Raw genomic sequence first — 27,660 nt, 5'->3', positions numbered from 1 at the left:
CCAGGAAAATAATATTGAATGGATCAGCTCACTCTTTAAATACAATACACACCCGAAAATCTGGGCTAATGATGGGGAGAAACGGCACGAATAATTGGAAAACACGGATAACCCAAACTTTCACTTAAATGTCTTGCAATGTTCATAATTTACCTAAAACAAACAATATATTATTATTTATGCAGTTATTCTGTTATTTTAGAGTGCTTCCCGGACTCAATGGAGTCAATTTTCTTCGCCAGTTTGCAATCTTTTTAGCGGCGATAACATGGTTGTACTCGTATTATTAATGCTCCATGTAAGGTCTGGTTTCAAAAACCACACATCCGTGACTGTGTGATCACAGATACAGAAAAGTGGTTTACACAAATGCTTCAAAACCACTGCTCGACGTTGGAAACTACACTGTCAGGCACCACACCACATAGTCGCATCTCGCACAAGTTGCCCGGGTTGCAACTGCTGCAGAACGTGTATCCATGATCACTGAGCACGGTTGCACACTACAAAGCTTGGAAAATAGAAACACGGTACTCCCGTGAATGCAGCTAGAGCACGATCGCATCCATTTTACGATGGGGATTCTAACGGAAATAATAAGCCTGGTGTATCCTAGTATTAATGCAGTACTTCCGATGATTTTGCGTCCGATTTTTTTTATAAAGATTGCGGAAAAAATTGAGCGACAGTGAAAATCATGCACGGATAATCCAGAACCCAGATAAACCAGAGCCGGATAATCGGGAGTCTGCTGTAATCAATTTTGGTTTCTCTCTTCACCACCATGGATAATCAAGCTCTACTATGTACTCATAGTACTGTTACCATCATAATTAATCCAGAACATAAGGCATTACACCTCTAAATAATAATAATTATTAAATCCTTCTATAATGTTAACTTACATTGACTCAATGAAAGGCCTTCCAAGTGGATGGTGAGACCATGGAATATCCTCTTCTGAATCAGTCAAATCTTCTTCTAATGAAGGCCTCTGCTCCTCTTCATCTTCTAACAATCCACTAGTTATTCCCATCCAATTTCCACCACTAAGAGCCCTGGACATTGCTCCCAGCATAGAATGACCAGATTGATTGCGATGTGCCAAGAAACAGCTGGCAGAGAGGCTTGCCAACGTCCACATTTGTACCAAGTCCTTGCGACCCACAGATCCAGCCACACTAGCATTTGTCATGCACATTCCCGGTACATCTTTAGGATCAAACCTAAAATTAGGAGTACAAAAAAAATATTAACCAATCTTAATAAAGTAGCACACATTATGCTAGAATGTACAATGATGTTGGACAAATCAGGAATGAGCAGGAAAAGGGTAAGGATAAACATTTGCCAAAAATTTTTGGTAATGGACATGGGGAAAGAAAAAACATTTTTACCATAATGGCAACTATTCTTAACTACTTGTTCGTACTTTTAAAATGTGTCAAACACCCAGAATGAATGAATCTCAGTAAAACTGCCATGAGAATAACCATTCTGAAACACGACCAAAAGCCTGTGCAATGGCTCAATAGGTCAAGGCTACATATGCAATTAAATTCCCAGTTCAGGTAGATTTTTTCAATCAGCAATTTCAGGTAACACCTTAGGAGAGTTACAATAAATTTTTTTATTTCGAACTCAAGAAAGGCATTCCCTATCCCTTCATTTTCTGCAAGGAGGGGATACTCGGTGGCATTGACACATTGTTGACAACTTGGAATTTATTATTTTTTTACTTCAAAGAGGACTTCTTGAATTCTTCTTATAAAATGGGACTGTACAAATTAAGGAGTCAATAAAAATAACAGATTTGTTCAATGGCGTAAGCTAAAAATAAAGACTTTTCACAAAAATCATAGCATTTAAGGATGAAATAATTAAGGCACAGAGAACATAACAATGATTATATAAGTTTATTAAATTATAATCCAAGGATGTCATTGGGAAATGAGAAACTATTGCAAGTAGATAGAAATCATTAATTAAAAATGAAGCAATTACGCAATTCCCAAAAAGATTTTTTGATGGTAGGTAAACTTATAATTGAGAGTAATGTTTTAACTCCTAAAATAAAATGCGTTGAAAACAAAACAGTCATGAATACAAACTTAGGTTAACACTCATTTTTCTGCTTCAATTATTCACAACTGAGATCCAGTGCCTTTTTTAACAGATCATTGAACTCTATCACTGTTTACCTTCCTAGTGAACCAGAATTGCAGTACATAACTAGGACACTGACCTCACAAAGGCTTTCCCACAAGAGACAATCCTAAATTTGTCATTTTTGCAGGTTAAAAATTACAAGGAAAACACATACGAAAATTCCTTACAAATCATAATGACAGTAAACTATTCTCAAAATATTGATTAATAAAAAGTTAGGAGCTCATCAAAGCTGAAAATGAACCCATATCTGTACATCAGCAAAGTGATATCACTGACTGGAGAGGTCCATTTTACGAAAATGAGACATTGTTCATTCTCAGAAACTGTTGTCCTTACTACAATAATAATATTATTATTAATCGTATAAAACCCCAATTACCAGATTCCATTCGATATTTCCTGAATACTCATTAAGGTATTATTTATGGGTTCCTGATGAGAGCCAAAAATATTCAGCATGAAAAAAAATGCTATTCAGAATTCAATTTACAGAAATTCAATACCTCCAAATTCATGCCTGTAAAAACTAATAATATTAATAGAAAGGTCTAAATCAAAGGATACTAACACATATTGCTCTCCTAACTCCCTATGCAAGAATAAAAGTTTAGAAGCATCATAAATAGTGACTAGAGCCCATCCCCGGGCACTTCCTCTTTCAGCACCACTTTTCAATTCTCCTCTATCCTTATTTCCATACGCCTTGAGACGCATGGAATGGCCAGTTTTGAGGCTCTTCCCACTGGATTTCTGTGTCTGAAAGAAAATGAAAAAAATTCTCCTTCCATAAACATGAAAACTATAACAAAAAATCAGATCTCTCATGATTTTTCTGGAATTTAAAATTATTCCATAACCCTCTACATATTCAATTGCCTTGGGATGTTTACCTTTTTGGGATGTTTACTTGGATGAAAAAAAGAAGAAATAAGGGAATTCAAGGGTATATTGAAAAATTGGAAAAAATGACAGCTCAAAGGTCAATACTGCACAAGCTGGTTTAGTATCTCTCAATATCAGTGAATGGTGCTTTGAGGACCAAACTATAGTTACGCATGTACCTGTAGCACCATTAGACACAACCACCTCAAGGGAGACAGGCGCTCGGCCTCCTTTGAGGTGGTGCATCCAGCATGTCAAGGAAGAAAACGAACCTTCATGATGTCGGTTCAAGAATGTTCTCAAGACCCTAATAAAGGCCATTCTATAAACATTAAAAATACAGAGACGAAGCTTCCATAGTGTATACATAGAATAAAGCTCTAGGTACACACACTATTTTTCAGTTTCTGTGCCTACTCCCACATCCAAAAATGATCTCTATCCTGCTGAGCCATGCAATGGCCACAAAAACTAGTTTAATAAATTACATAGAGCAGCGGCTACTTAAAGAGACTGAAACAAAAACTGTAGTTCATTAGTGTCTCACTTTCTCAAACCATATGTACTGTAAAGAAGAAACTTTTGAACATCCTTCCTTGAGAAAATGATAATGTTTTCATTAGTGATGGGTCGATTCCAAAATTTTAACGATTCCGATCCCGATTCTGACATTTCGATTCCGATTCTACCGATACCGATTCCATCGATTCTGATGCCATAGGCTCTAAGAAAAATATCACTTATAACTACAAGGGAGAGCCCTGAGTATAGTCGTATTCACAGTTATAATAAATATTAAATACTATGTATATGGATCATGTAATATTTGGCCCTTTCAAATTCTCAAGCAGAAAAACCAACATGCTCATGCTCAGCCAGCAGGTTTTGATGTCTCCATGTTACAGTATTACTGCCTGCAGAAAATTGCCTTTTGCTACACACTTGTGTGACTGGGCAAGTACTTTCCTACCAAAATAGCAAGATTTCGGAAACTGGAATTTTTATTAAAAATTATATCATCGATCTTTATGGATCTTGAGTCCTCATGGAATTCAAGTGGACAAAGCGAACGAACTATAGAACAAAACTTTAGTTTTGTAGAGCCAAAAAAATCTATACTTCTCACGTCGTTTAATTAACCTTAAAAACTCTTGTATTTTTTAAGTTCAAGAAAGAAACTAAACGCTACAAATGAATATCACATCGGACAGACGCAGTAATACAAAAGACTGAAAGATGCCTTGTGGTGTGAAAACTCCCCTTTCCGTGCGACTCACCTCGGAGAAGGTGGAAAGGGAAAAAGGGTATCGGTTGTTGCCTTACGAGGAAACAGTTTATTTTCCTCTCTCTTAAGCATGCCGACTTAATCTCTTCGCTTTACTTCAATACCCGAGCCATATTTCTTATGCATGGGATGGTTCCAAAAAATATCCAATCCTTAGTATTTTCACTCGAGTAATGCGTTAAATGGTCCAGTCGATCTATACATAACCATTTTAACACCCTCAGTTTAGTGTTTTAAGTCAATGAAGACGATTATTAAATGACGATTTTCAAGACTTATGTTTTTAAAAACTTAAAAAATCGGCCTCAGTTACCGAGCCCCAGAGTTCCGCGGTGAGTAGCTCAGCCTTGACGCGCGATTGAAAAATCGCTCTTATTTCCTTCGTCGCAGACTTTTTTTCCCTAGATTTCTAATTAGTACTCTTTAGAAATCTCTACTTTATATTGTGGTTCAAATTTTCCGAGTTATATTTTTCGTAAACGAAAGATAATGTCTACTTTATGTCAAATTTCAAGTGAAAAACGGGTCGACCATTTTGCGTTGTAAAACCAGTCAGATGACAGCCAAAATCTTCAAAAGTCATTGGAAGTACAGGCAAAGCACCAGGTGAAAGGAATATTGAGTTTTTATTCCATAAAAATCTTACCAACGCAACACCACCTGGATAAATTTAAAAAATTTTGAGGATTAACGAGATCGCACGTGGTTTTGAAAAGTTGGTCATGTTTGGGCCACTGTATCATCACTAAAGGGTCGTATTTATGTAAAATGGCATATAAATCTATATCTGGTAATGAATTATGAGTATTTACGCTAAGTTTCAAGTCTCTATCCCCAAAAAGGTGATTTTGGACTTAATTCCAGCTTTTTCTGATTTCGGACCGGTGTGAGCGGGGTCGGAAGACGATCGGCCGCCGCGGCTCGCTAAAGGTATTCGGCGCCCACTTCGACAACTATGGAGTATACAGCAAGCTGAAACTACCAGGCCAAGGCATTAGAATGACTTATCGGCTTTAAAAACTGTATTACTACATGAGTTTCATGATAGCGCTTCCTGTCGGCAGATTGCTGGACCTACTAGCCTCGAAAGCTCTGTAACCGTAACTTACTCGACTCGACATTTGTAGCGCTACTCGAAACGCTCGTGTCGAGTACCACCGACTCGACTCGAACTTTCAAGTACTCGCACATCCCTAGAAGATAATGTGTTTTGTTATTACGATTACGCAGCGCAAAAATTCAAATGACTGTTGGAAACGCGGTTGTGTATGAATTTGTGGTTTGAAGTACTACTGAAATCGGAATCGATTTTTCACCTTGGCTAGTACTCATTTTCGATTCCGGTTCTTGGCTGAGAATCGAGGAATCGAAGAATCGAGGAATCGAACCGACCCATCACTAGTTTTCATAAAATATCTGCCACCCGGAATAAAAAGATAACCCATATGAATATAACAAAATACAATATACTGAATTCATCAAATAGGAAATTGCAGCTTGCAACAGCACAATGAAAAAAATGCTCATTTTTAGGCACAATGAGGGATAACAAGAATGGAATAGCCAACAGTGAATCTTTGCAGAGAAACACTGATGTGTTCAAAAGGAATCTCAGGGATTCCAGTTAATGTCCACTCAGGATAAATAATTTGTCTATCCACTTATGAATATTCATGATAAAAGTAGCTCTGTTTAGTGCTTCCTGCTGTACAGCAACATTGTTCACAACTACATTGCAAGCAGAATATTACCAATGCTAACGAAAAGGCCTCTTTCAGTTGAGATGATAAATGTGATTCATCAACAGAAGGACAAAAACACACTACTGTATTGCCACAAAGTTATATTTACCCTTGATGAGTCAAGTACACATTCAGCTATGGGCATACTGCCACTTCCTAGAGGTTACATTTTACATTTATGGTATACCACATTTTTAAACCCCTATTGGAAAATGGGAAATGTTATTCCATAGAAACTTAACATGATGTTACTCTTTAACCCACAGCATCACATACAAAACAATAAAAAAACATAAATAAATATATAACAACAACAAACAATACCATTTGATCAGCATGAAGTACTCACTGAGACCACATCACGGGAGGAACAAAAGGCTGAATGATGATGATGATCAATGGACGAAGTGTTGCCAGTGGAAAGGGTGGGTACAACACCCAGAACAGCTCCAATGCTAGCTCCCCCAAGGGCTGAGAGAGATCTTGGGGTGGGAGTGGATTGGACTACTGGAGCTGTGACTGCAGCATATGATGCTGTAGAAGATGTGGAAGACGATGATGAAAATGCGGATCCATTTGAGTTGTTAACCACGTCAGTGGTGGACCAAGGGCAACATGTTGGTGACGGACGAGCGAAGCACACAAGGAAGCCTGAAGGAAAACCCCGTTATCAATTAATGTACATACACCAATCAAATAGCAAGCATTAGTTTTTGGGTTTTTTAACCTTACACAGGGTCTTACAGTTTTAAATATATTTTTTTTCTACCACAATGGGGCCATTCACTCAGACTCAAAATTGCAATTTGTGAGAAGAATTTGATTGGCAAGAATATTAGTAGTAATAGTAGACACAGTATAAGGTAGAATCGCTCAGCAAGTGTAAGGCCTGTCAATAAAAAGAAAATCAAGTTACAGTTCACATTAATATTCCTTGACACTACAAAAACACTTTTGCACTAGTTATAATGAGACGGCCTTTTAGAAAGCTGTCAGTTTTTCTATGCTCTTTATGATGGCAGGCTAGTTATTATACAATTTCGTGCATGTGGAACGAGGGCCATTCGATATATGGGCTAAATTTCAAGATTCCACATGAATGTATCATAAGCTTGAAAAGCGTCATTCTCTGTGAAACTTTCCTCATGTCTTCTTACATAAACAACACAATACAATATACACAAAGACAGTACCATTAGAATTTCTTCACTCTTAAATAGAGAGTAACAATGAGTATGATATTTTACATAACATATTGCACATATCACCTCCTTTTGCATTATAAATACATCTTTCGATAAAGAGGTTGATCCCCACATAAGCAATGAGAAGTTCAGAGTTGTTATACAAGAAAGTAAGAATTCACTTTACTTCAAGTAAAGAACATTCTCACTTTTGGTTAAAATATTTAAAACATCTGCATATACATTAAACTTTCAACTATACGAAGTCAGCAGGACTGGAAAATTGGCACTTAGTAATATCGAATTTTGTAATTTCAAACCTTTTTAATAAGTTGCGAAGAAATGTTTCTTTTGTTTTCGCTGCACTTTTTTGTCTTTAATGGCATTTTTTAAAACATTTTCGGTGGTTATTTACGCTAGAATTTTTAGAAAATGCTTTCTGTTAGTGATTTTATGCCATGAAAGATAGTTAAATAATTACACCACCCTAAACTTCCCATTCTTTACAGTTAACAATCAACGATCTTAGCGCTAAAGAAAGTCCCATCCATTTTAGAAAATGCAATCAAATATCGAATTGAAAATTTTTGTATTAGAATTGAATCGTAGAAATTTAGGTTCAGTAGTGAATAGCTACTATTATCTATGCATAAAAAAATTATTTGTTTCCAACACCATCTAAATTTTCATGGCAGCCGGCCTAACTACCTCTTTTGCACAGTGACAAGAAAAAAAGAAAAACAACGAAGATGGAAAAGTCTTCAATTGAAATGTCGGCAGAGAGGTGGATGGAGCACCTTACCCAGACAGAAACCTGAGAATAATTTAATTTGATCATTAATAAAATAAATAACAAATCTAAACGATATTTAGAAAATAATGAGCCCAGAACACGACATATTACTGGCATCATTTAAGCTTCTTTATTATGATTATAGTAGTTTTATAAAACCAAAAAATAAGCTCATTATTTCAAATTGACATCAGATTTTGGCTCAATCTTTTCAAATATGAAGCAGATTGCTAATTTTTTAATCCCATGAACATAAAATAATTGATCATAAAAAGTTGGTGTTTAGTTTAGTTTTCCCCAATATGTGCCTCGCGCTTTCTAACTTGGCTATATGATTAGGGTAAATTACGGGATTAGTGCGGCAGGTAGTCCAGCTGTAACAGAATGAGAGGGGATGCTAATCCACCAAGTCTCAAAGGAGCTAGGATAGACCTAATATATGTCGAGAAATGACAAAAAATGTGTTGTAGCCAATAAAATGAATGTGTATAACAAAATTTTCCTTTTCATTTCCCCGAGAATGGAAGATACTTCTCCAGGCTCTCTCCAGGGATAGTTCGAAAGCTACCTCCGTTGCCGATAGAGATAAACCATGCCCTTCTCCACAGTCAGCGAATGTTCCATGTGGGTGGGGTAAATAGGAGTGGGATGAGGATTGCCTGAGTGAGGAAGTGTGGTCAGCATAATGAGAGGTGGAGAGGGCAGGAGAAAGAAGGGTGGGTAGAGAGCCTTAAGCCTTGTCTGAGACAATGTTTGGTGGCCGTGTTTTTCACTGTGTGCATCACCGTAGGGATGGGGGAAAATGCTAGGGGAGGGGGTTTTGGGATATGTAGCAGATAGTAAACAAAGATTTTGGAAGGAAAGATCTCTCGAAATGGGGGGTGGAGGGCTAGAAGAAAGTTCATGGCTAGAGTTGGAAGTGCCTCTTCTTTTTGCACTGGAGTCTGCTGTATCATCAATAAAAACAGCAAAAATTAAATCTTCAATTTCAGACAGTAGGATAGGATATATGAACCAAATACTAGTAGAGAGATTAAAATAATATTTGACATGATCTTAGCGGTACATTTATTTGAACATGTAAATTACTTACCAGAACTACTGAAACGGGCTCCTGATGTCTGTGGAAAAGGCACAAAAGAATCTTGGAATCCACCCCCATAAGGTGTTGAAGATTCCAGGACTGGAGGAGTGAGATGAGGTAGTGGAGGTGGAAGAGGGATTGCAGACTGATTTGGCACAGCATGCTGCTGTTTCTCAGCGATCACAGAGGGTCCACCAGATGGAGCATGACTAGCACAGCTGGCTGTGGGTGGATCAATACTGCTAGTGGGAACAGTCTCCTGTAAAAATTACGAGTAAGGATAGACTGTACTCAAAAAACAATTAGTTACAAAAAAGAAATGCACTGGAGACTTTGACCCCATACACATTTTTCGGCAAAATTGTGAAAAAATTAGTAACTTCACTCGACAGTTGTCTTTTCAAAGAATATTTACTTAGTAAGAGGTGAATACACCATGTAAACCATCACATCTACACAAAGATTTGGATCAAAATCTGAAGCTTTGGGGAAATCATTAGCCAACTTAAGTTGAAATGACAGCTATGTAATATGTACATATCAATTACGATCCTAAATATGAGATTTTTGTCCATCCTCAGGACAATTTTGACAGTTATGTTAGGATTGGCTTAAATATTTTCACTTCATGGCAAAAATCTTGGTAAAACCAAGAATTATACCTAAGAAAACAAATAAATAGGAGATACATAGCTAAAATAATTTGAAGGGATATTTTCACTCCATATTTATCTAAAAGAAAAATGTCCAGCATTTATTTACGGTAATAAAATACAATTATGGTACTTACAAGTTCATATTTTACATTACTTTGACCCACATTGGTAACTGTAGTTTCTGCAACACTTTCACCATAAGGAGTGCATTCATCAGCTTTTGCTTCTGCTCCCACTTCCTCCTCTGATGCTGACTCTAATCGGCAAACAAGCTGTTGTCAAACCGATGGAAGTACAAATAGGGATGGTTAACAAGTGGTTAAAATCAAGGTGGCTAGTTTATAAATTTCTTTTATACCTCAAAGTGAAGGACTGATTCGATACCTCCATGATTTTTTAAGAGAATTACAAATATGTACTAATTTGAACAACAATAATAATAACTACAGACTGTATATAAATAAAATTTATTAATTAGTTTAAAATATAGTAGCAAAGTATGGTTAAATGTAGATGGGTAATTTTTTGCTTTTTAATTTTCTTCACTAAAAATGTGTATACACAGAAAGGGTTTTTACACTTTTCAAATTTCAAAATTTACTGAAATTTTCAGATTTTTAAATGAAAATGTCAGATAATTTCCTGATTTTTTACAGGTATATTTTTACCACCTCACACCAAGTACTCCATTTCAGTAAATAAGGAAATCTCTAGGTCGGCTATCATTTTGAGACCTGTAAGAGGTAATGTGATTTTCTATATCAAACAATTCCGTTAGTCGGAGAAATGTCACTGACCTAAGTGTAGGTCACATGCATATTCACATTTTTTCAGAGCATTAACTTTTAATAATTACTAATTGTGCCATAGCGATTCACTTACAGATAATCCAAAGTCAAAATATTGTAAATGAAATGGACAATCAAGGTTATGTTTATGCCACAATGTTTAAATACAGTGGAGAACATCATGTATGAAAAATTAAAAGTAGGTTGCTCAGAAATTGTAGAAGCTAAAAATAAGTGATGTCTTGCCAGTCAGGAAAAAATAATTGCAAGAATCAGTGTATCTGTCAGTGTTCGCTATACTGTTAGGAAATGGGCGATAATTCTAAAGTATAACACTTAATATTTATAATGGAGAAGATTCTGGAGGAAACAATAAAAAAATCATACAGTGTGGTACATGGCATATTTGTAATCTTGGTCAGTGGAGGTGTAATAGAAAAACATCACATTCAGGGCGACAAAAAATGTTATGAGGCAAATAATTTTCCATCACAGAAGAATGTCATTTATTGTATTAAATGTGTTGCTTCTAATGTACATATTCATTTGGGACTTAAATGGCATAATTAAGCATGGATTTTATCTTTATTTTTACCACAAAACTTTCAGTTTTAAGTTGATTTCAGGAGCACTGTTTTACCTACAGTTAATGTTAAGCCTTTAAGGTATAGAATATTACATATGTTAGAATAAAATTTATTAATGTATCTATTATAAAACAAATACTTTGGCCATTATTTAGCTCAAACCTTGACAACATCGAGAAAATTTATGATTTACAAAAATGGCCCATTTTTTAAAAGCTATAGAACAGAGCATTTTTCAGGAGTTACTTTGTAAGAAATTCATCTATCTATAAAGTTGTATTAACTAATTATTAGAGGTCCATGAAAGTGGTTTTATTTTTTGCTAAAATTCGTTTTAAAACAATGAGATTTCGGTGTTAAAGAAAATCTTGGCGGTGTTATTTTAATGCAACAATTTTCCCATGTTTATAGTCATTTTATTATTTTATGCTACACGTTTCATGAATGCTTATACTTTTATTAAGCATTTTACATAACTTTTAACACAATTTTGATTTAACAAAATTTCTGACAAAACGAAATGAAAGAAATGGTTGAAATTATATTGGTTGAAGGTATATGAATGGTTCAACTATGTAGTCTTGGCGAATATGATCGGCAAACGGCAAATCCCCAATATCTTATATGTGTGTACTTCGAGACCCATTCCAGAATTTTTGCATTGTCAAGTTTCTCTACACTAAATAAAGCATTTAAAAATGCTTAAGTAGTAGCAACAACAAGCTACTCCTTCAGTTTCTTTGACTGAGTGACTGTGTGTTCAAATGATAGCTGTCGTTTTTCGGGTCCCCTTTCTTTCCCACGTTTATGTGTATCACTACTGATGTGCTTTAACAACGTGTCACATCTTTCAAATTCAAATCTTTTATCGCAAACTTTGCACAGTAATATTCTATCTTTTGCATAAAATCCTTCTGAGCTGAATTCACTTGCCCTGGTATGAGTGGTACCACTAGATTTTGGCATTTTAAAATTCCTTTCCTTTGTTTGATATATAAAGCTCTAGCATGATTAAAAACAGTCCAACAGCAAAACACAACCACTTACGATGGTGTTTTCAAACTGAGTGCTGGGTAGCTACGGTACAACCAAAGTACTGAGTAACTTACAAATTGGCAATGTTTCATGTCGTGGGTTCCCTTTCGATACCCCTCACCCAGGTGTTGAGGGAAGGTAGCTAGATACAACAAAATCGCTTAGTTTTCATTACAGCTGTTGCCAAATCAGTCAGGAAAGGCGGTGAAAGAAGCACACACAACTAATAATCAGATTCAAAGAAACTTGAAAAATTATTTCCCATTTATCAATCCTGAAACATCTAGAATGAGACGCTTTCTCACCTGAAGAATCAGATACTAAATTTGGCCAATGTTGAAATGATTTTTTTTGCATTGAAGCTCAGTGGAGAGCCTAATATCCAACGATCTGTCCGCTAATAAGGAGAACCCCTTCTCCTATCCTTTCTGTTCCTTCCTTCCCTTCCCCCAACTGCTAGCGATTTGTACTTTCAAATAACCATACATGTCTATGGATATCTTTAAACGAATTGAAGCTCGCAGTTGACGGCATGGCACCATTGCATTTTTCAGCATCGTTTTTTGCCGTCTACGGCGCGAAATGCAGGCAGTGCTACATTGAGGCCGCTTTCTGACGAAATGACTTTTCGCCAGCCGCTGTTCACGTCACGACGCCGTGAAATTCAGGCCGCTTTCAAACGAGAGGAGTCTCTCCCACGCTGTGGGCCGTGCGATGAACGGCAGACCGTTCCCAGCCAGCGGCCGTGTTTAAGTCAACAGAATTGTAACATTAGACCCACACTCAAGGTTTTCCTGCAACAAGTTATCCAATAACACTGTCTAATGCGTCGTGGTGAATCGCCAGAATTACTGCTCGGCATTAACGCATGCTGGGCTCATGAGCTTGTATTTAGCACTCTTCCGCGGCCCCGTTAATTTCTTTCGGCACTTTTTAATTCATAATATCTAATTCTTCAGGTGAGAAAGCGCCTCATTCTAAATATTTCAGGTTTGATAGATGGGAATTGAAGAGAGAGGCTGTGATAAATTTAACGGCAAATTCTGGTGGAGAAATCACTACTGCACGCGATATTGCGCAGATGCATTATGTGCAAGACTAAATGAGCCAATTGACCTTGGAATCGTAATGAGAGAGAGCAAATGAACATCGGCAGCGTTAAACAATGTAGACTAAGGCTTAAATAGATTATGACTCATTAGATGTGATTTTTTCGCTAATTCACCTAACATTGCAAAAAATAAAAAATTTGGTTTTTACTTACCGATTTTGCATTATTTCATGTTATTTCGCATTATTTCCCGATATCGCATCTCGTAAATTTCACAGACTTCTACTAATTATTCCAAATAACACACTCCACTTTGCCATAAGGTCTTGTTCCCTAGAACTGCTGTTGCAAGATAGCGTGATCTCATGCAAGTTGCCTTCACGGGAACTCCCTGCTACTGTCTTTTTACCATGCATCACACAGTCACGGATGCATGGCTTTTGAAAACCAGGTCTTTGGAGCAGTAGGAATAAAAGTACAATCACCGCTAAAAAGATCTAGGTCGGGTGAAGAAATATCTCTTATCTATTAAAACCGACTATGTGGATAAATAATACTACATAATTTGATTTGGGTAAATTATGAACACTACAAGAAATTAAAGTAAAATTTTGGATAATCACTGCTTTCCCATAATTCGTGACGCCTCTTCCCACCATTAGTCTGAATGATTGGGAGTTTGCAGTAGGTAAAAGTCACCCATTACATTGACTTAATACCAATGTAACTTGTCTTATACCCATGACTATTACTAATAATTCACTTAGGGAGCAAAAATTTTTTACTCAGTGATTTTCCCACCTTTGCTTTAGTTTCCCAAACCACAGTGCTAGGAGAAGATGGTTCGTTCCCAGGCAAGGAGTGATGAGCAGTTGCATGATTTTCTCCTTCAGAGCAAACACCATTGAGAACGTGGCCAGTTTCTCCTTCTTCCTTAGAAGCATTTATTCTGTCATCAATGCTCTTGCATAGAACATCCTTCTTCAAAGACATCTCTTTACTTACAGACGAAGATAACTCTTCTACTTCATTCTGGGGGACTAATGAACATCAAACAAGCAATGAACAACAAGCTACATAAAATTTCAATCCAATACATAACTCCTTTTCTTCTGTATATAAATCAACAACCTATAGTATGGTCATTCATTGTCATTGTTTATAAGCTTTTTTGTTAATAAGTTACAACTATCAACTTTTATCTAGGGATGGTCGGATCAGATACCTCGGATCCAAATATTTGTGGATATTGCCCTACATCGGATACTTCGGATCCAGATTCACTGAAGGCATTGGATCTAGATCCGAAATTTAAAATTTATGCTTTGGTAAATGCAGCGTCCCATTGGAGGGAGTGGTAAGGGTTTCGATCATCTCTTCACATGCGCCGTTGCACTGCGATGCTTGTACAGCTCATGAACTGTTTTGTTTTAAAAATCTTTCAAACAAAAAGATAAGGCCTGGAAATGCCAACTGCAAATATCACATAGTTTGCCCATGTGTTTGAAATATATTTTCATTTCCAAATGCAAGTGTAACAGTTTAGATCTTGAGCATGTAAAGATGCTAGTGTTTTATAAAATAACTCAAAAGCTTGTAAAAATGACTTTTAATCAGTGAAATATTAAAATGTGCATGAAAATCTAAATAGCATTCCTTTTACTGTATGTACAAAGAAGAAACTTGAATAATTACTTCGTAGTATAGCAGGCAATGCATTTTATATTTGGATCCAAAAATATGCAAAGATCCGACACCTGAAATTAAGTATCCGATCAGCATCGGGGTCAGAAAAAATCCTGGATCCATTCATCCCTACTTTTAACTACTAATTCCTAAGTTCAAAAAAAAAGCATAAAATTTCCTTGCAATTTTATCCTTGATAAAATTATAAGACTTTTTTCTTCAATGAAAATTTTGTACCCCAATGCCATTTGGCACTTTGCATTCCTAGACATCAATAAGATCCAATTTCTCTGTAAATAATAAAACAAGCCTATCATGGTTAGGTTGTCAGTTTTGATGGCTGATTCCTATATTTTTTCAGCACTAACACTCCCAAAATTACCTTCATTCTTTTTCCATTACACCGTATAGTTTGCAAATTGTAAAATTAAAAATTTGCTAAAAGTAAAACACAGGTCTATATAGGTTCTAGGTCCATGTCATTTCAAAAAGTAAAAAAATATGTATATTCTTTAAATATAATGCTTTTGTTCTATCATATTCATACCTTCTTATTGCTAAGTAGATGATAACTTGGTAGGGAATTGGGGTTGGCCCATTAACCCATAATTCTTAATGAATTGACAATAGTCAGCCAAAATTACTATACAGACGTATTTCTCCGAATATAGTCCCCTCCCCCCCCTAATTTTGAGGCTTCAGTTTCGGGAAAAGTTTTAAAAAAATGCATTTGAATATAGTCTCCCCCTGTACTTTTCCCACAGGCATTTTTGGAAAAAAAAGGGGGACTATATTCAGACATATATGGTATTAATTTATATTTACTTATGAAATTCATTTTTATAAGGAACATCATGTTGTTGAAAGTCTTTAAACTACCCTTCAAAATAAATTATGTAAAAAACCTATAACTTCATTCTACATATTTTGGAGTTGGTTTTCATTAGGACCTTTCATCCTCTGCTCTTGCTGATCCTTTCATGCTCTGCTCATAGAAAATTGTGTCACAACACCCTACAAAATCCATCCTTACTAATAGAACTCAGGTTTATATGAAATTACAGTTAACTGAGCAGTTATTGAATCACAAACTCTATTTGCCTTCTGGACCAAACACATTTTACAGCATTCAAATCGTAAGGTCAAGTTTCATAGCCTCCCTTGTCAGAGAATAAGTGCAATGCATAAATACAAAGCTAATCAATTCCGAAACCTCATAGCTGAAGGAACACTTCATCTTAACTTACCTGTGACAGATATTTCTGGGGCAGGATAGCAATCTGGGAGTTCCGGCAGACTTTCCACATCAGGTTCGTAACCACACAACTAATTTGGAATGCAAAATCAAAATAAACATCACTGATCATTAATTATTCACCCCAGTCATGACAAACCCCCCAAAAAAAAGTCCCACTTTAAAGCAACGAAAGAAAAGCCGTTCCCTGCCAGGCTGGCCGCACACTGGTCACATAAAATGTTTGTTTAGAAAACGTTTTGCCGTAAGATGCTTTGTCAGGAAGCAAAAATATCGCACTAGTGTGTGGTGGTCTCAGGCAAAAGACAGAAAAATGGTGGGAAAACAAATCCAATCAGTTACCCCCTGACCAGTGAAGTGAAAATCCAGTGTGTTTGTGGCGCTTAAAATAGATGAGGAAGTGCACTTAGCAATTATGTGGTGGAACTTTATACAACTTGCCGCATTAAATGAAGAATTACTCAAATATTTCAGCCCAGCATTGGTTAATCAAATGGTAGTTGTGATGCTCCACCAAAAATGCTGTATATTATACACCAGATTTCAACAAACAATCAATTTATCTATACCAGTAACACTTGCATTCACTTCATGACTCTCTCCAGACATCATGGTAAAATGCACACTTAAACTGATAATTTAAACTGAGAGAACTAACTCCAAAGAATTAAGGAACAATCTAGCTAGGCCTCCATGCAACTGCAAGTGCAAGATGCTCCGCCCTACCTCACGCATGCGCAGATCTGTTTGTCTCACCAAGTTTTTGCGACAGATGAAATATTAAAGGCGATCGCAAAAACATCCAAAGACATCTTCAAGAAAAACATTGCATCTGAAGCCTCTGTCTCATCAGTGTGTGATGCATTCATTTAACTGCATGGTAGCCCATTCGCTTCCAATGTCTTTCGACAAAACATTTTCTCATAAAACATTTTGTCTAACCAGTGTGAGGCCACCCTCATGAAAGGCCTTTTCGCCACATAAAAAATCCTGCCTTCATCTTCAGGTCAGAATTAGAGGTTGATGCAAAATGGGCTTGTATGTAAACGCCAAAGTGGTGGAACTGAAAATCGACTGCTACTACCACCACTTCAGTGTACATAAATGTACAGGACCATTTGTGATAAAACTACACTACGTAATGATTAATTACAACACAATAAGACTGAATCATATTGTGCATTCATGAGAATAGAATATCCCCACTCTGAGTTTGACCTCGCCTACAACAGTATTTGAACGAAAGCCTTGCCCTAGCAGAAAGAGGACTCCATCTCTCCAAAAGATGGCTAGTCCCAGAAAATATCTTCACTGCACATTCTGAAGAACGTTGAAAATAGGCAAATACCCTAAATGTATGAGAGGACAAAATAATCCTTTCTCTGTTTCCTATCTTAATTGTACAAAGGATAATTCAATTGGTATGTTCATTTAAGCATCTCTGGTAGAAATTCTTTACAAGTTGTCAAAGGTGGCAGACTGTAAAATGAGAAAGGTAGCAGTTTTCTTGGTCAATATGAATGGTAGTTCTTTTTCTAAAGGCTTTCCAAAATTTTTTTCCCCTCCTATGCAAGGTTATAAAATAATTTCTGCGATATTATTTCAGTAAGCTTGGTTTAGTTCATCCAAAGTTCATGAGTGTGGGCCCACATGTAACACAGTTTGGTTAATACTTAAAAACTTTATGCCCCCTTTATATACACAGACTTCTGTGTAAATACTGTATATCTCCTAATATAGTCCCCCCCCCTAATTTTGAGGCTTCAGTTTTGGGAAAAATATAAAAAATACATTTGAATATAGTAATATAGAATTAGGAAAAAAAGGGGGGACTATATTCAGATAAATATGGTATATTCCCATCAATTTTAGCCCTCCCTTTTATCCTTCTATTTACTCCATTATTTAAATAGAACCCCATTATTTACATGGAAAAGGAACAGGACCCCCAGAGTAAAGGATTTCTCAAAAAATAAATAACATGGAATTAGACATGATGATTAAGCCTTAAACACATCAGTGATTCTGTAAAGGTACTCTGCAAGATAGAATCCCAGAAACGGCAAATGATTTTTCCTCTGGAATTTTCACGCTAAATGGGCACTTGCAGGTAACTACACTAAGGGTACAAAGCTGGCTAGTCCGTGATTATTTCCTTGAGTAATTACATAACTAACTTTGAATATAGTGATGATACCGAACTAGTCACTTGAGAGATAATTTGATGAATAAATTTAGGTAGCTTTCTTAATACCATGATGCAAACCACTAATAGATTTCCGGAAATAAAAAATAAAAAACTTGATTAACAACCAGAATCGAGAATTGGGACTGAGAACGGATGAAAAGAATCGAACCAGAATCGTGAAGGGTTTTCAATAGAAATAAATTATTAATATGTAAATATATTCAATTACCTTTTGGAACATTGGATCTATCCTCCAGATTCCCAATATTTGATCCATTGACCAAGTTACCAACTCATAGTTGGTTGGATCTATAAAAAAATACAACGCATAAAAAATTAATGAGAATAATAGCCAAAATAATACTACAGTTCCTCTTGTATTAAGGACAAAACATGTGACAAACAACAGTTTTCTTCCTCGAGTCAAATAACACAAAAAGGTCTGAACCCAATACCCTTCACTCTGAATTCTACCAATACACCCATTAAGCTACCATGCTCCTCCTCATTATGAACAACCTTAGTTCACCCATAAGTGTTCTGAAAGGAAATTTTTTAAAAATGTTAATGCACTCACCTTCTCTATTTTTTCTCCACTGAAAATCAAGAACTATATCAGTATGACTGGAAATGGTGTGAAGAGGAGATGCAGCAGGAGTTGAATGCCGTCTGGCAGGTGACGCTGCTGCTGTCATAGCAGAGGAACACTGTTTTGATCGCGATTCTTGAGTGCCTTCCTCACCTCCTCTGCATCTCCTCCATAAAAGAACATTTCCTGAAGATTCCTTTTGCTGTTGTGACGATGACACAGATGTAACTAAGCCTTCACCAAAAGGCTAAATAGAAAGGCAGAATTACAAATGTTTCAAAGGTGGATTGAAAAGGTAATATTGTTGAGAGGTAAATTAATTTGAATTACAGCAATGTAAAATGATTTTCTTTCTCTATAAAACCAATACAAAAGAAAATTCACTACACAAATAAAAATCAGCAATAAATTTTGTAAGATTTATTACCGCATGTCGTGCTCTCCACACTGGTGAGGCAGTGGCAAGAAATGCCTTGGGCTTATCTGGTCTCCAAACGTTAAAAAATCGAACAGTGCAATCTTGGCCACCACAAGTAACTAATTCACTCTCCCTGTTTGTGCTCCAATCCAAGTCATGGATCTATTAAGAAATAAAATGAGAGGAAAATCTTATTAGCACCATTATAAGTCCCTTATTCAAGATCCAATGGCAAACCCACATTTCCAAAACAACATTAATTTAATACAATCAAAAACTTAGATAATTCATTTTTAAATGGGATGAACTTCCACTTCTGAGGGCATGCATGCAAAAATTTTCAGCTTTCATTCACAAACATTTTTAACCATAGGTAGCATATCAAGCACACACCAAACCCCTCTCACAGACTGAACACACTAACTACTGATCACTGAAAAACTAATTCCTGAAAATCTCAAAAAGGATGTGTGTACTGAAACAGCAGCCCTTCCCCACTTCGCTATTAAGTTGGTTAATTGCCTTTCCTTCTGAGTGCATTGGCAAAACAATTTTGAAAATCTTTTCTCTATTATTTCTCCTTAAGGTAATAAAGCTTAGTTTAGTGGAATATGCTATTTATTTTTTATTATATTACAGGAATTATTAGTTAACCGAATAACAAACTTAATGACTTGCATCCCACCTACAAGTGATAAGTAGCAAAGATGTTCCATCCTGTGGGCCTACACAAATATTGCCATGGAGTCCAGTTAGCTAAAACATCAATGAGGGTTTTTGTTAAGGTGCGGTAAACCTTTATCCTCATTATGAACTAGAAACTGAACTTCCGAAAGATTTGTGCTACCCACAAGCCCACCATATGAAATTGACATACTAAATTAAATATTTATTCTGAGGGTAGGTGAGAGCCAGAGGCATAAAAGTAAATTATGTGATAAGAGCTCATACCTCTCCTACATGGGCAGTGATGTAATTTAAAGGTGATGAGTTTTTTCTTCTATCCCAAAGACGAATATCTCCATCATGAGCAGATGCAATGAGATTCCCATTCACTCGATTCCAACGCACTTGTGTCACAAAAGCTGGAGAAGAAAACATTGTTGATGAGTATAATGGATAAATATTTATGATTCACCCAGAAAAAATATATCTGATGCAGCTGATTAAAGCTGTAGACAAGCATATTTTTTATGAATTTTTGCAGCTAAAAATTTGAAAGAATCATAATGCAGAGAGTGACAATTTCCTTATGCATGGCAGAAGAATTCAAATGCGCCTCTCCACAGCAGTCAGTCCTGAACTATAGAGGACGCAATCATGCACCCACCGCAATTTAAGTTACATACAGTGCACTCCCGATTATCCGGGCTAATGATGAGGATAGATGGCACGAACAATCGGAAAACACGGATAACCCAAACTTTCACTTATATGTCTTGCAATGTTCATAATTTACCTAAAAAAACAATATATTATTATTTATGCACTTATTCTGTTATTTTAAAGTGCTTCCGGGACCCGATGAGAGCTTTCTTTACCAGTTCACGATCATTTTAACGGCGATAACATAGTTGTGCTTGTATTATTAATGCTCCATGTAAGGCCTGATTTCGAAAACCACATATCGGTGGCTTGTTATCATGGATACGGAAAATTAATTGGCATGAATGCTTCAAAACCAATGCTCGACGTCAGAAACTATACTGTCAGGCACCATGTCATAGTCACGTCTCGCACAAGTTGCAACTGCTGCGGGTCGTATATCCGTGATCACGGAGCGTGGTCGCGCACCGCGAGGCTTGGAAAATAGGAACACGGTGTTCCCGTGAATGCAGCTAGCACGAGATCGCTTCCGTTTTACGAAGGAGATTCTAACGGAAATAATAAGCCCGGTGTATCATAGCATTAATACAGTAATTCCAATGATTTTGCGTCCGATTTTTTTTTAAATAAGGATGGTGGAAAAAATTGAACGAGAGTGAAAATCATGCACGGATAATCCGCTACCTGAATAAACCGCAGCCGGATAATCGGGAGTCTGCTGCATATTGTTTTCCATTTTTATACTATTTTAATACTGCGAGTTGCATAAATCATACATCTGAAATACATCATAAATCATACATACTTTTATACAAATTACAGTAATGCGGATTAAACGCAAGAGTGATAAACTGGATACGTAACTTTCTGAGCGATTGCAAACAAAAAGTAGTTTTTGCCGGAATTAGCTCGGATGTAGTTGAAGTGACATCAGGTGTTCCACAAGGAGATATGAAGTGAAATACTTTGCACTTTCCACATAAAAATTTATTATACCACAGTCAACATGTTTCGCTGCACTGCAGCATTATCAAGACTAAACCAAGAAATTAACCATACCAATATAAATACAAAATTACACACTCAAAAACAAATGAGAAGGTGGGGTGGAAGGAGGGAGGGTTGGGAATTTTACATGTAAATAATTGTAATGATGCGCATCCACAAATTTATAGCACCATTTTTACTAAAAACCAAATGGGCACATAAACATTTTTAATGAAAGTTATTATATGCATTTAATTGGCATTTGGATTGCTGGTGGACACGTGGAACCTCAGCAGCCCCATTGGCGGTTAGAAACCAGCGGGAATGGGCCACTTTTCATGGAGTTTTTTTCCTAATTTTTGGAGCAACTTCCTATAAACAACGCATAGAAAATTTCCAATGATACTGCTGATCAATGCTGAGCGTATTTAAGTCAATTTTGGGAGACAATTCGATGATATAGGTTAAAAAAAAAAGAATGAGAACAAAAATGGCATATTTATAAGGTTATTTAAGCACTTTAAGAAAGGAAATTGTTGGAAAAATGCAAAGGAGACTTAGATTTCTGCCTCCACCCACGGGACACCCATGTCTTGCCTAGCACAATGTCGATATAGTGCAAATTCAATACTCAGGGAAACATCCCAGTACTGTGTAGCCTAATCAAATACCTTTAACGCTCTCTTGATAAAATGTGAACTTGGGCTAAGTAAATACGAAATTGCTATCATTTTACACAAATTAATAGTATTGCTTGCCTCAAATCTTCTTCTTTGTTTATATATTAATCGAAGTCCATTGTTGCGCAATGGCCAAAAGCATTACTCGTCCATATAGCCGGCCTACTTAAGTAATTTATCTCGTCTCCTTAACAGATTGACAATGGTTAATTTAGATCATTAATTAAGCGTGGAGCTAGTGAAAATGAGTTTTTTTAAGCAATACGGTTTGAGACATAATTTTTGCCATCATAGGCTATTAGGTGAATTGACTTCAACGTAGAGGGTCTACGCCTCAAGCCTTCAAGGCCATCGGTATTCACGGGGGAGAAATGGAGCGGTGCCCGAGTTCTGCATGAATAGCATCAACACGTAGAAGGGTCCGCAACAGAGTCTCAAACACAATCACTTCATTCCCTTCCAGCATTTGTAGGCCCTCTGCGTCTCAGGAATACAGTGCAGCAGTTGCCCAACAGTAGGTGATTTCGACAGAGCAATATGGAGTACAAACCAAGAGAACAATGACAAAAAATGGGAATGCGGGTAGAAAAATCAAGAAGCTATCACGAAAAAGCATAAACCTAGAAGAGAAATTTAAAGTGATCAATTACTGTGAAAATGGAGAGCGTCAAAGCCATATTGCGCATTTATATGTTTAAACTAGAGATGGGCCTAATAGCAGATTTCTCTTAACTCGAAAATTAATTCATACCTCGAAAATTCGAACATCTCAAATTTGGAATACATCGAATACTACAATTTCGCAAAGCATACTAAACGTTCATTTTCGGATTTTCCCCCCCGATCATTTTCGGTTCCCCACGTCGAACAATATCTGTTCACCACTCTTTTCCGCGAATTTGATGTAGCTCGTCAACTTGCCTAAAACGGCACTGCATGCACTAAATGACTAGAGTCCTCTACGTTGTTTCCAAGTGAACTACCGAGGTGCGTGCGACAGTGTGTGGCATGAAATTTAAAGTATTCGAGGTATTCGAAATCGTACTTTTACCATAATTATTCGAGATCTTGAATACTTTCTAGTATTCGAGTATTCGCGAATACTATTCGCACATCTCTATTCCATACATAAAGATTCAATGCAATACATACCTACAGAGGAAAATGACATGGATGGATATCGATGATCTCGAATATCCCACACATGCAACCATCCATCTCCAGAGCCTGATGCAATAATATTTGGTTCTACTTTATGCCAATCAAGGCCTGAAACAGCTCTTGAATGAGAATCTAAAGAAATCTGATCACCTAACATTTCCCCAATACAACCAACTCCTTCACCTAGTCTCCATCGTAGGATCTCAACCCTATGATTATTCTGAAATGGTAAAAGCAAAACATTAAAATATAATAGTCCACAACAAACCCATATTTAAAAAAAACTACTTTCTCATGCAGTAAAAGTGGAGAATTGAATGCTCAATATGAACCAATTGTGCAATTTCACAAAGATTATATTCCTTTTTCTTTTAATCAGATATTATTCCTCCAGTCATTTTTAGGCCGCTATACACTGCGAATGATTTCATTCGCATGATCGTTCAGCATGATAATTCACCGTGTATGATGGAACAATTCGCGAACGAAGCGTAATGCACATGATCATTCAGTGAAAATTAGAACATGTTCTATTTTGCTCGCATGGTCCTGTGAATGATCACGTGATCATTCAGCATGGTCCTTTGCATGATCATTCGCCGTGTATAGCGGCCTTTATACAGCGAGAAAAAGTTCATCATTTCATTCAAAACACAGGAAATTTTCACCCTCAATGAAGCTTATTCTGTAACATTCTAATGTTCAACTTCTATAAAAGATAATGCCAGCATAATTACAAAATGTCTGATTTAAATGAAGCAAAAGTCCATTAATATGAAAAATGTTACTCAGTATAACTAGATTGCATGAACTTTTATGACAACAATGACTTTAAATCGCGTCTATTATCATTAATAACATTGCAAAATATGGAAAATTTTACCAGATTGACAGTGGAATTCATCAGCTGGAAAATGTATTGAAAATGCATCAACAAAATTTCATCCAATACAATTTGGCATATGAATTAACTTTAATAATTTTCAGGTTTTCTTCTTGCAGTCAAGTTTACTGTCTCAATTAACTCAAGTTACACAAAAAATCTACAGAGAAAAAATCATTCCCCTTGACCAGGATTCAAACCTGGATCCCCTGATTTCCAGTAAAGTGCTTTAGCTAGTTAAGCTACCAAGGCGTCATTACCCCCTGTGGAAACACGCACAATTTTTGCTTTGTGGGTGACTCCGTAAAAGTCATCACCGTGGATAGTCCCGATATGCTTAAATCAGTCAAGTTACACAGTTAAAGTTGAGCATGGCAACTTCTGACAAAAGTTGAAATGACATAATACTTACGGATAGAGCACAGAGCTCTTTACTCTCTGAAGTTTGGTTCCACTGTAAAATTTTAACATCATCTTTATATGGTCTACTAATGGTTCTCACTATTTCTGTAGGATCTTCTAGGCAGACAAGAGCAAGGCATTTGTATCTGAAGGAAAGAAGGAAAATATAAAAATAAGCTAATTCAATGGAACATTTTTTTAAATTGACAACTATCCAAATAATCTAAATTCGCAAGGAACATATTCTGTCTTCATTATTCGGGCCCTACTTTGGGAATTATGTATAATATCTTAACTAGATCATGAAATCCTAAATGAATGCTTTATATAGACGCTAAGAATTAGTCCTCCTACCAGGAGGTTATCAGAGGGGCTCCCCAAGGCTCCATCCTGGGGCCACTGTTATTTCTGTTTTACGTTAACAATCTACCAAACTCGTTGAATGGAGAAGTTTTCATGAATTCAGAATATGGTTTTAACAGCTCAGGAAGCCATCACAAATATGTAGAGTTGGTATTTTAGTATTAAGATTCTGATAAATTAGTGCAAATCATCCTACATGCTTTTTCATACACCTAAGATAAAAATTGACTGTAGTCCATACATTAAGTTTACAGACACTAATCTAGACATACAACAGGCAATAAACTCCTTGGCTTGTACTTAAATGAATGCCTCAATTGGGATAGTCACATTGATTAACTTGCCTCTGGGTGTTATTTGATCAGAAGGATGATAATACTGACAGATACCAACACAGCCATTAATTTATATAATACGCATTTGGCAGATATAAATATGGTATAAGTGGCTTGGATAAATTCCCATAAATCTGAAAGAATTTTTAAACTTCAAAAGTGGGGCTTGTGGTTTAAGGCGTCACTTTGTGGAATTTATGATGAATGAAAATGAACTTTGTTTTTCCACATAAATATTTATGTTTACTAGTTTGTCAAACTCTCCTTCAAATGAGATTTCATCTGTAAATTCTGTGTTTCCCTAAATTATTTCTAATGCATGAAATTGAGATTTTAAATGTATTCTGCCTCAGAAATTTACCAAATTAGATGACAATGTATTTTCAATTGGATATGTACTTCTAATAGGGTTTGTGCATACTTAATAAATACGTTAATAGAGCCTGTGTTATTTTGTTGTGGTGGGAGACTTACATGAAGTTCATTTTGTTAGGCTGTATTTTGTAAACTTTTTTCAGCTGAGTCTACATCCAGATTGATGATAGAGATGTAGTATGTGAAGCTAGAAACGTTGGTTGAGTGCAGCTCTGCGAATCTTGGAATTGGCGGTAATAATTATTTCCGCCTCATGTATCAGCAGTTAACTAATGTATCAGAAGTTAACTCATGCATCAGCAGGTCATAGGAGGTGAGAATCGAGTCGCAAACAAGATTCAGATCGGTATGAAGGTGGAAAACATTCAAAATAGCTAAAATGGGGAAACCGGATTCAAATCTGTTGAATGGTGGAAACCAGAGTCAAACCACATTCATGGAAATGAGTAGGAAAACAGCCGCCATGTTGGACCTTCACAACTGATTTCCAGCTGTTTCAATTTTCAAAACACATTCAAAGGAGAAGAAAATCAGTGCGTCAAACCTGTTGAAAATCAGTGTCAAATCTGATGGAAATCAGTTTTTCTTTGCTGGGTACATGAATGACGGCCTGCATCACCACCCATGAAGGGATCCTTCAATGAACGGTATACAGAGTAGCTGGAGCTAACATGTATTTAAAGTGTCGCTCTTTATGATAATATTCACAGAAAAGGTCATTCTTTTTGGCTTTATTCTGAATGTGAGGCCACTGACCTCCCATCAATAAGTCACCACCATAATTTCATGCATATTCCATAGTCATCACTTTAGTGGTTACCGAGGCTGTGATTGTGGTCAAAATTTAAATGCCATGTGCACTGACTTTCTAATGTAAATGGACTTATCGCTGAAGCTATTAAGTTAGTCTGGCATATGAAATCCTGCACGTGAACATATCTTCATTGGTAGGTTTTCAGTAAAAGAATAGTCTCACATAATTTCTGACAGGTAGGGATTTCTTCATTCGATTCTTCCTTTCCAGGGAATTTAAGTACATGACAAGAGCGTCCAAATAAGGATATACTATACGGCAAATCCATGAATACACTGACAACTTCAAATACTTGTTCTGTAAAGGAGTGATTCTAAACGGTAAGAGGCAATGCCCTAATCCTCCGCATAACTATTTTAACACGTATGCAATGCGGACTCGGAAACAACAGGCAGGTTAAGGCGCCCAATTATAGCCTAAGCAAACAAAACTTATGTTCATAAACACGTAAAGTAAAATCTCTATTGCAGAAATTACACCCTTCCGTCCGCGATTCCTCTCTAAGACTATCAAATTCGAAAAATTTTCCTGTACCTACCCAGCTAGGAGAGCAAAATCTCCGCTGTAGTCCACACCCATTGCACAGGCCTGAAATAAAGGCATGAAACTATTATGGAATGAACAGGGTGGAAATGTTTCACAGCAAACGATCATAAAATACAACGCAAACCTGAACGTCTCGGTGCTCAGCTACCACAAAATCATTATTCCATCGAGCCATCTTGGATGAGTTTATTGCTTTGGTACCACATATGAGACTTCAACATATCTTCTCCAAGATTTTAACATCGTGATATTATTTACTTCAGACGAAAAAGAGAAGTAACTCATCAACATCACAAATTAAGAGTACTGTTGTCTTGTGCCACTCACGGTACTCGTTACTCATTTATTATTCAGCAACTGCGCAGCTGGTGGAGGGAAATTCGAGGTCTTGAC

At 36.5% G+C, this 27,660-nt stretch overlaps 1 protein-coding gene across 2 annotated transcripts in view; it reads right to left on the bottom strand.

Annotated features, from left to right (window-relative positions):
• Nucleotides 1-27,612, bottom strand: part of LOC124156268 (GATOR complex protein WDR59) — a 71,303-nt gene extending 43,691 nt beyond the window's left edge. For both annotated transcript variants that reach the window (XM_046530697.1, XM_046530698.1), the window contains exons 1-15: nucleotides 27,392-27,612; nucleotides 27,260-27,309; nucleotides 24,845-24,980; nucleotides 23,541-23,769; nucleotides 20,347-20,480; nucleotides 19,405-19,557; nucleotides 18,966-19,224; nucleotides 18,618-18,697; nucleotides 16,193-16,271; nucleotides 14,061-14,299; nucleotides 9,933-10,070; nucleotides 9,152-9,401; nucleotides 6,431-6,732; nucleotides 2,741-2,928; nucleotides 906-1,226 (exon numbers count right to left, since the gene is read on the bottom strand). In XM_046530697.1, the coding sequence (XP_046386653.1) occupies nucleotides 906-1,226; nucleotides 2,741-2,928; nucleotides 6,431-6,732; nucleotides 9,152-9,401; nucleotides 9,933-10,070; nucleotides 14,061-14,299; nucleotides 16,193-16,271; nucleotides 18,618-18,697; nucleotides 18,966-19,224; nucleotides 19,405-19,557; nucleotides 20,347-20,480; nucleotides 23,541-23,769; nucleotides 24,845-24,980; nucleotides 27,260-27,309; nucleotides 27,392-27,442 (2,609 nt within the window). In that variant the 5' untranslated portion in view covers nucleotides 27,443-27,612. The remainder of the gene's footprint in view (nucleotides 1-905; nucleotides 1,227-2,740; nucleotides 2,929-6,430; nucleotides 6,733-9,151; nucleotides 9,402-9,932; nucleotides 10,071-14,060; nucleotides 14,300-16,192; nucleotides 16,272-18,617; nucleotides 18,698-18,965; nucleotides 19,225-19,404; nucleotides 19,558-20,346; nucleotides 20,481-23,540; nucleotides 23,770-24,844; nucleotides 24,981-27,259; nucleotides 27,310-27,391) is intronic.
• Between the last annotated feature and the right edge of the window lie 48 nt (nucleotides 27,613-27,660).

The sequence above is a fragment of the Ischnura elegans genome, chromosome 3 (assembly GCF_921293095.1).
Source record: "Ischnura elegans chromosome 3, ioIscEleg1.1, whole genome shotgun sequence".
In the NCBI taxonomy this organism is placed as follows: domain Eukaryota; kingdom Metazoa; phylum Arthropoda; class Insecta; order Odonata; family Coenagrionidae; genus Ischnura; species Ischnura elegans.
Note: the sequence above shows the minus strand (reverse complement) of the source record. Positions and strands in the feature narration are given on the sequence as shown.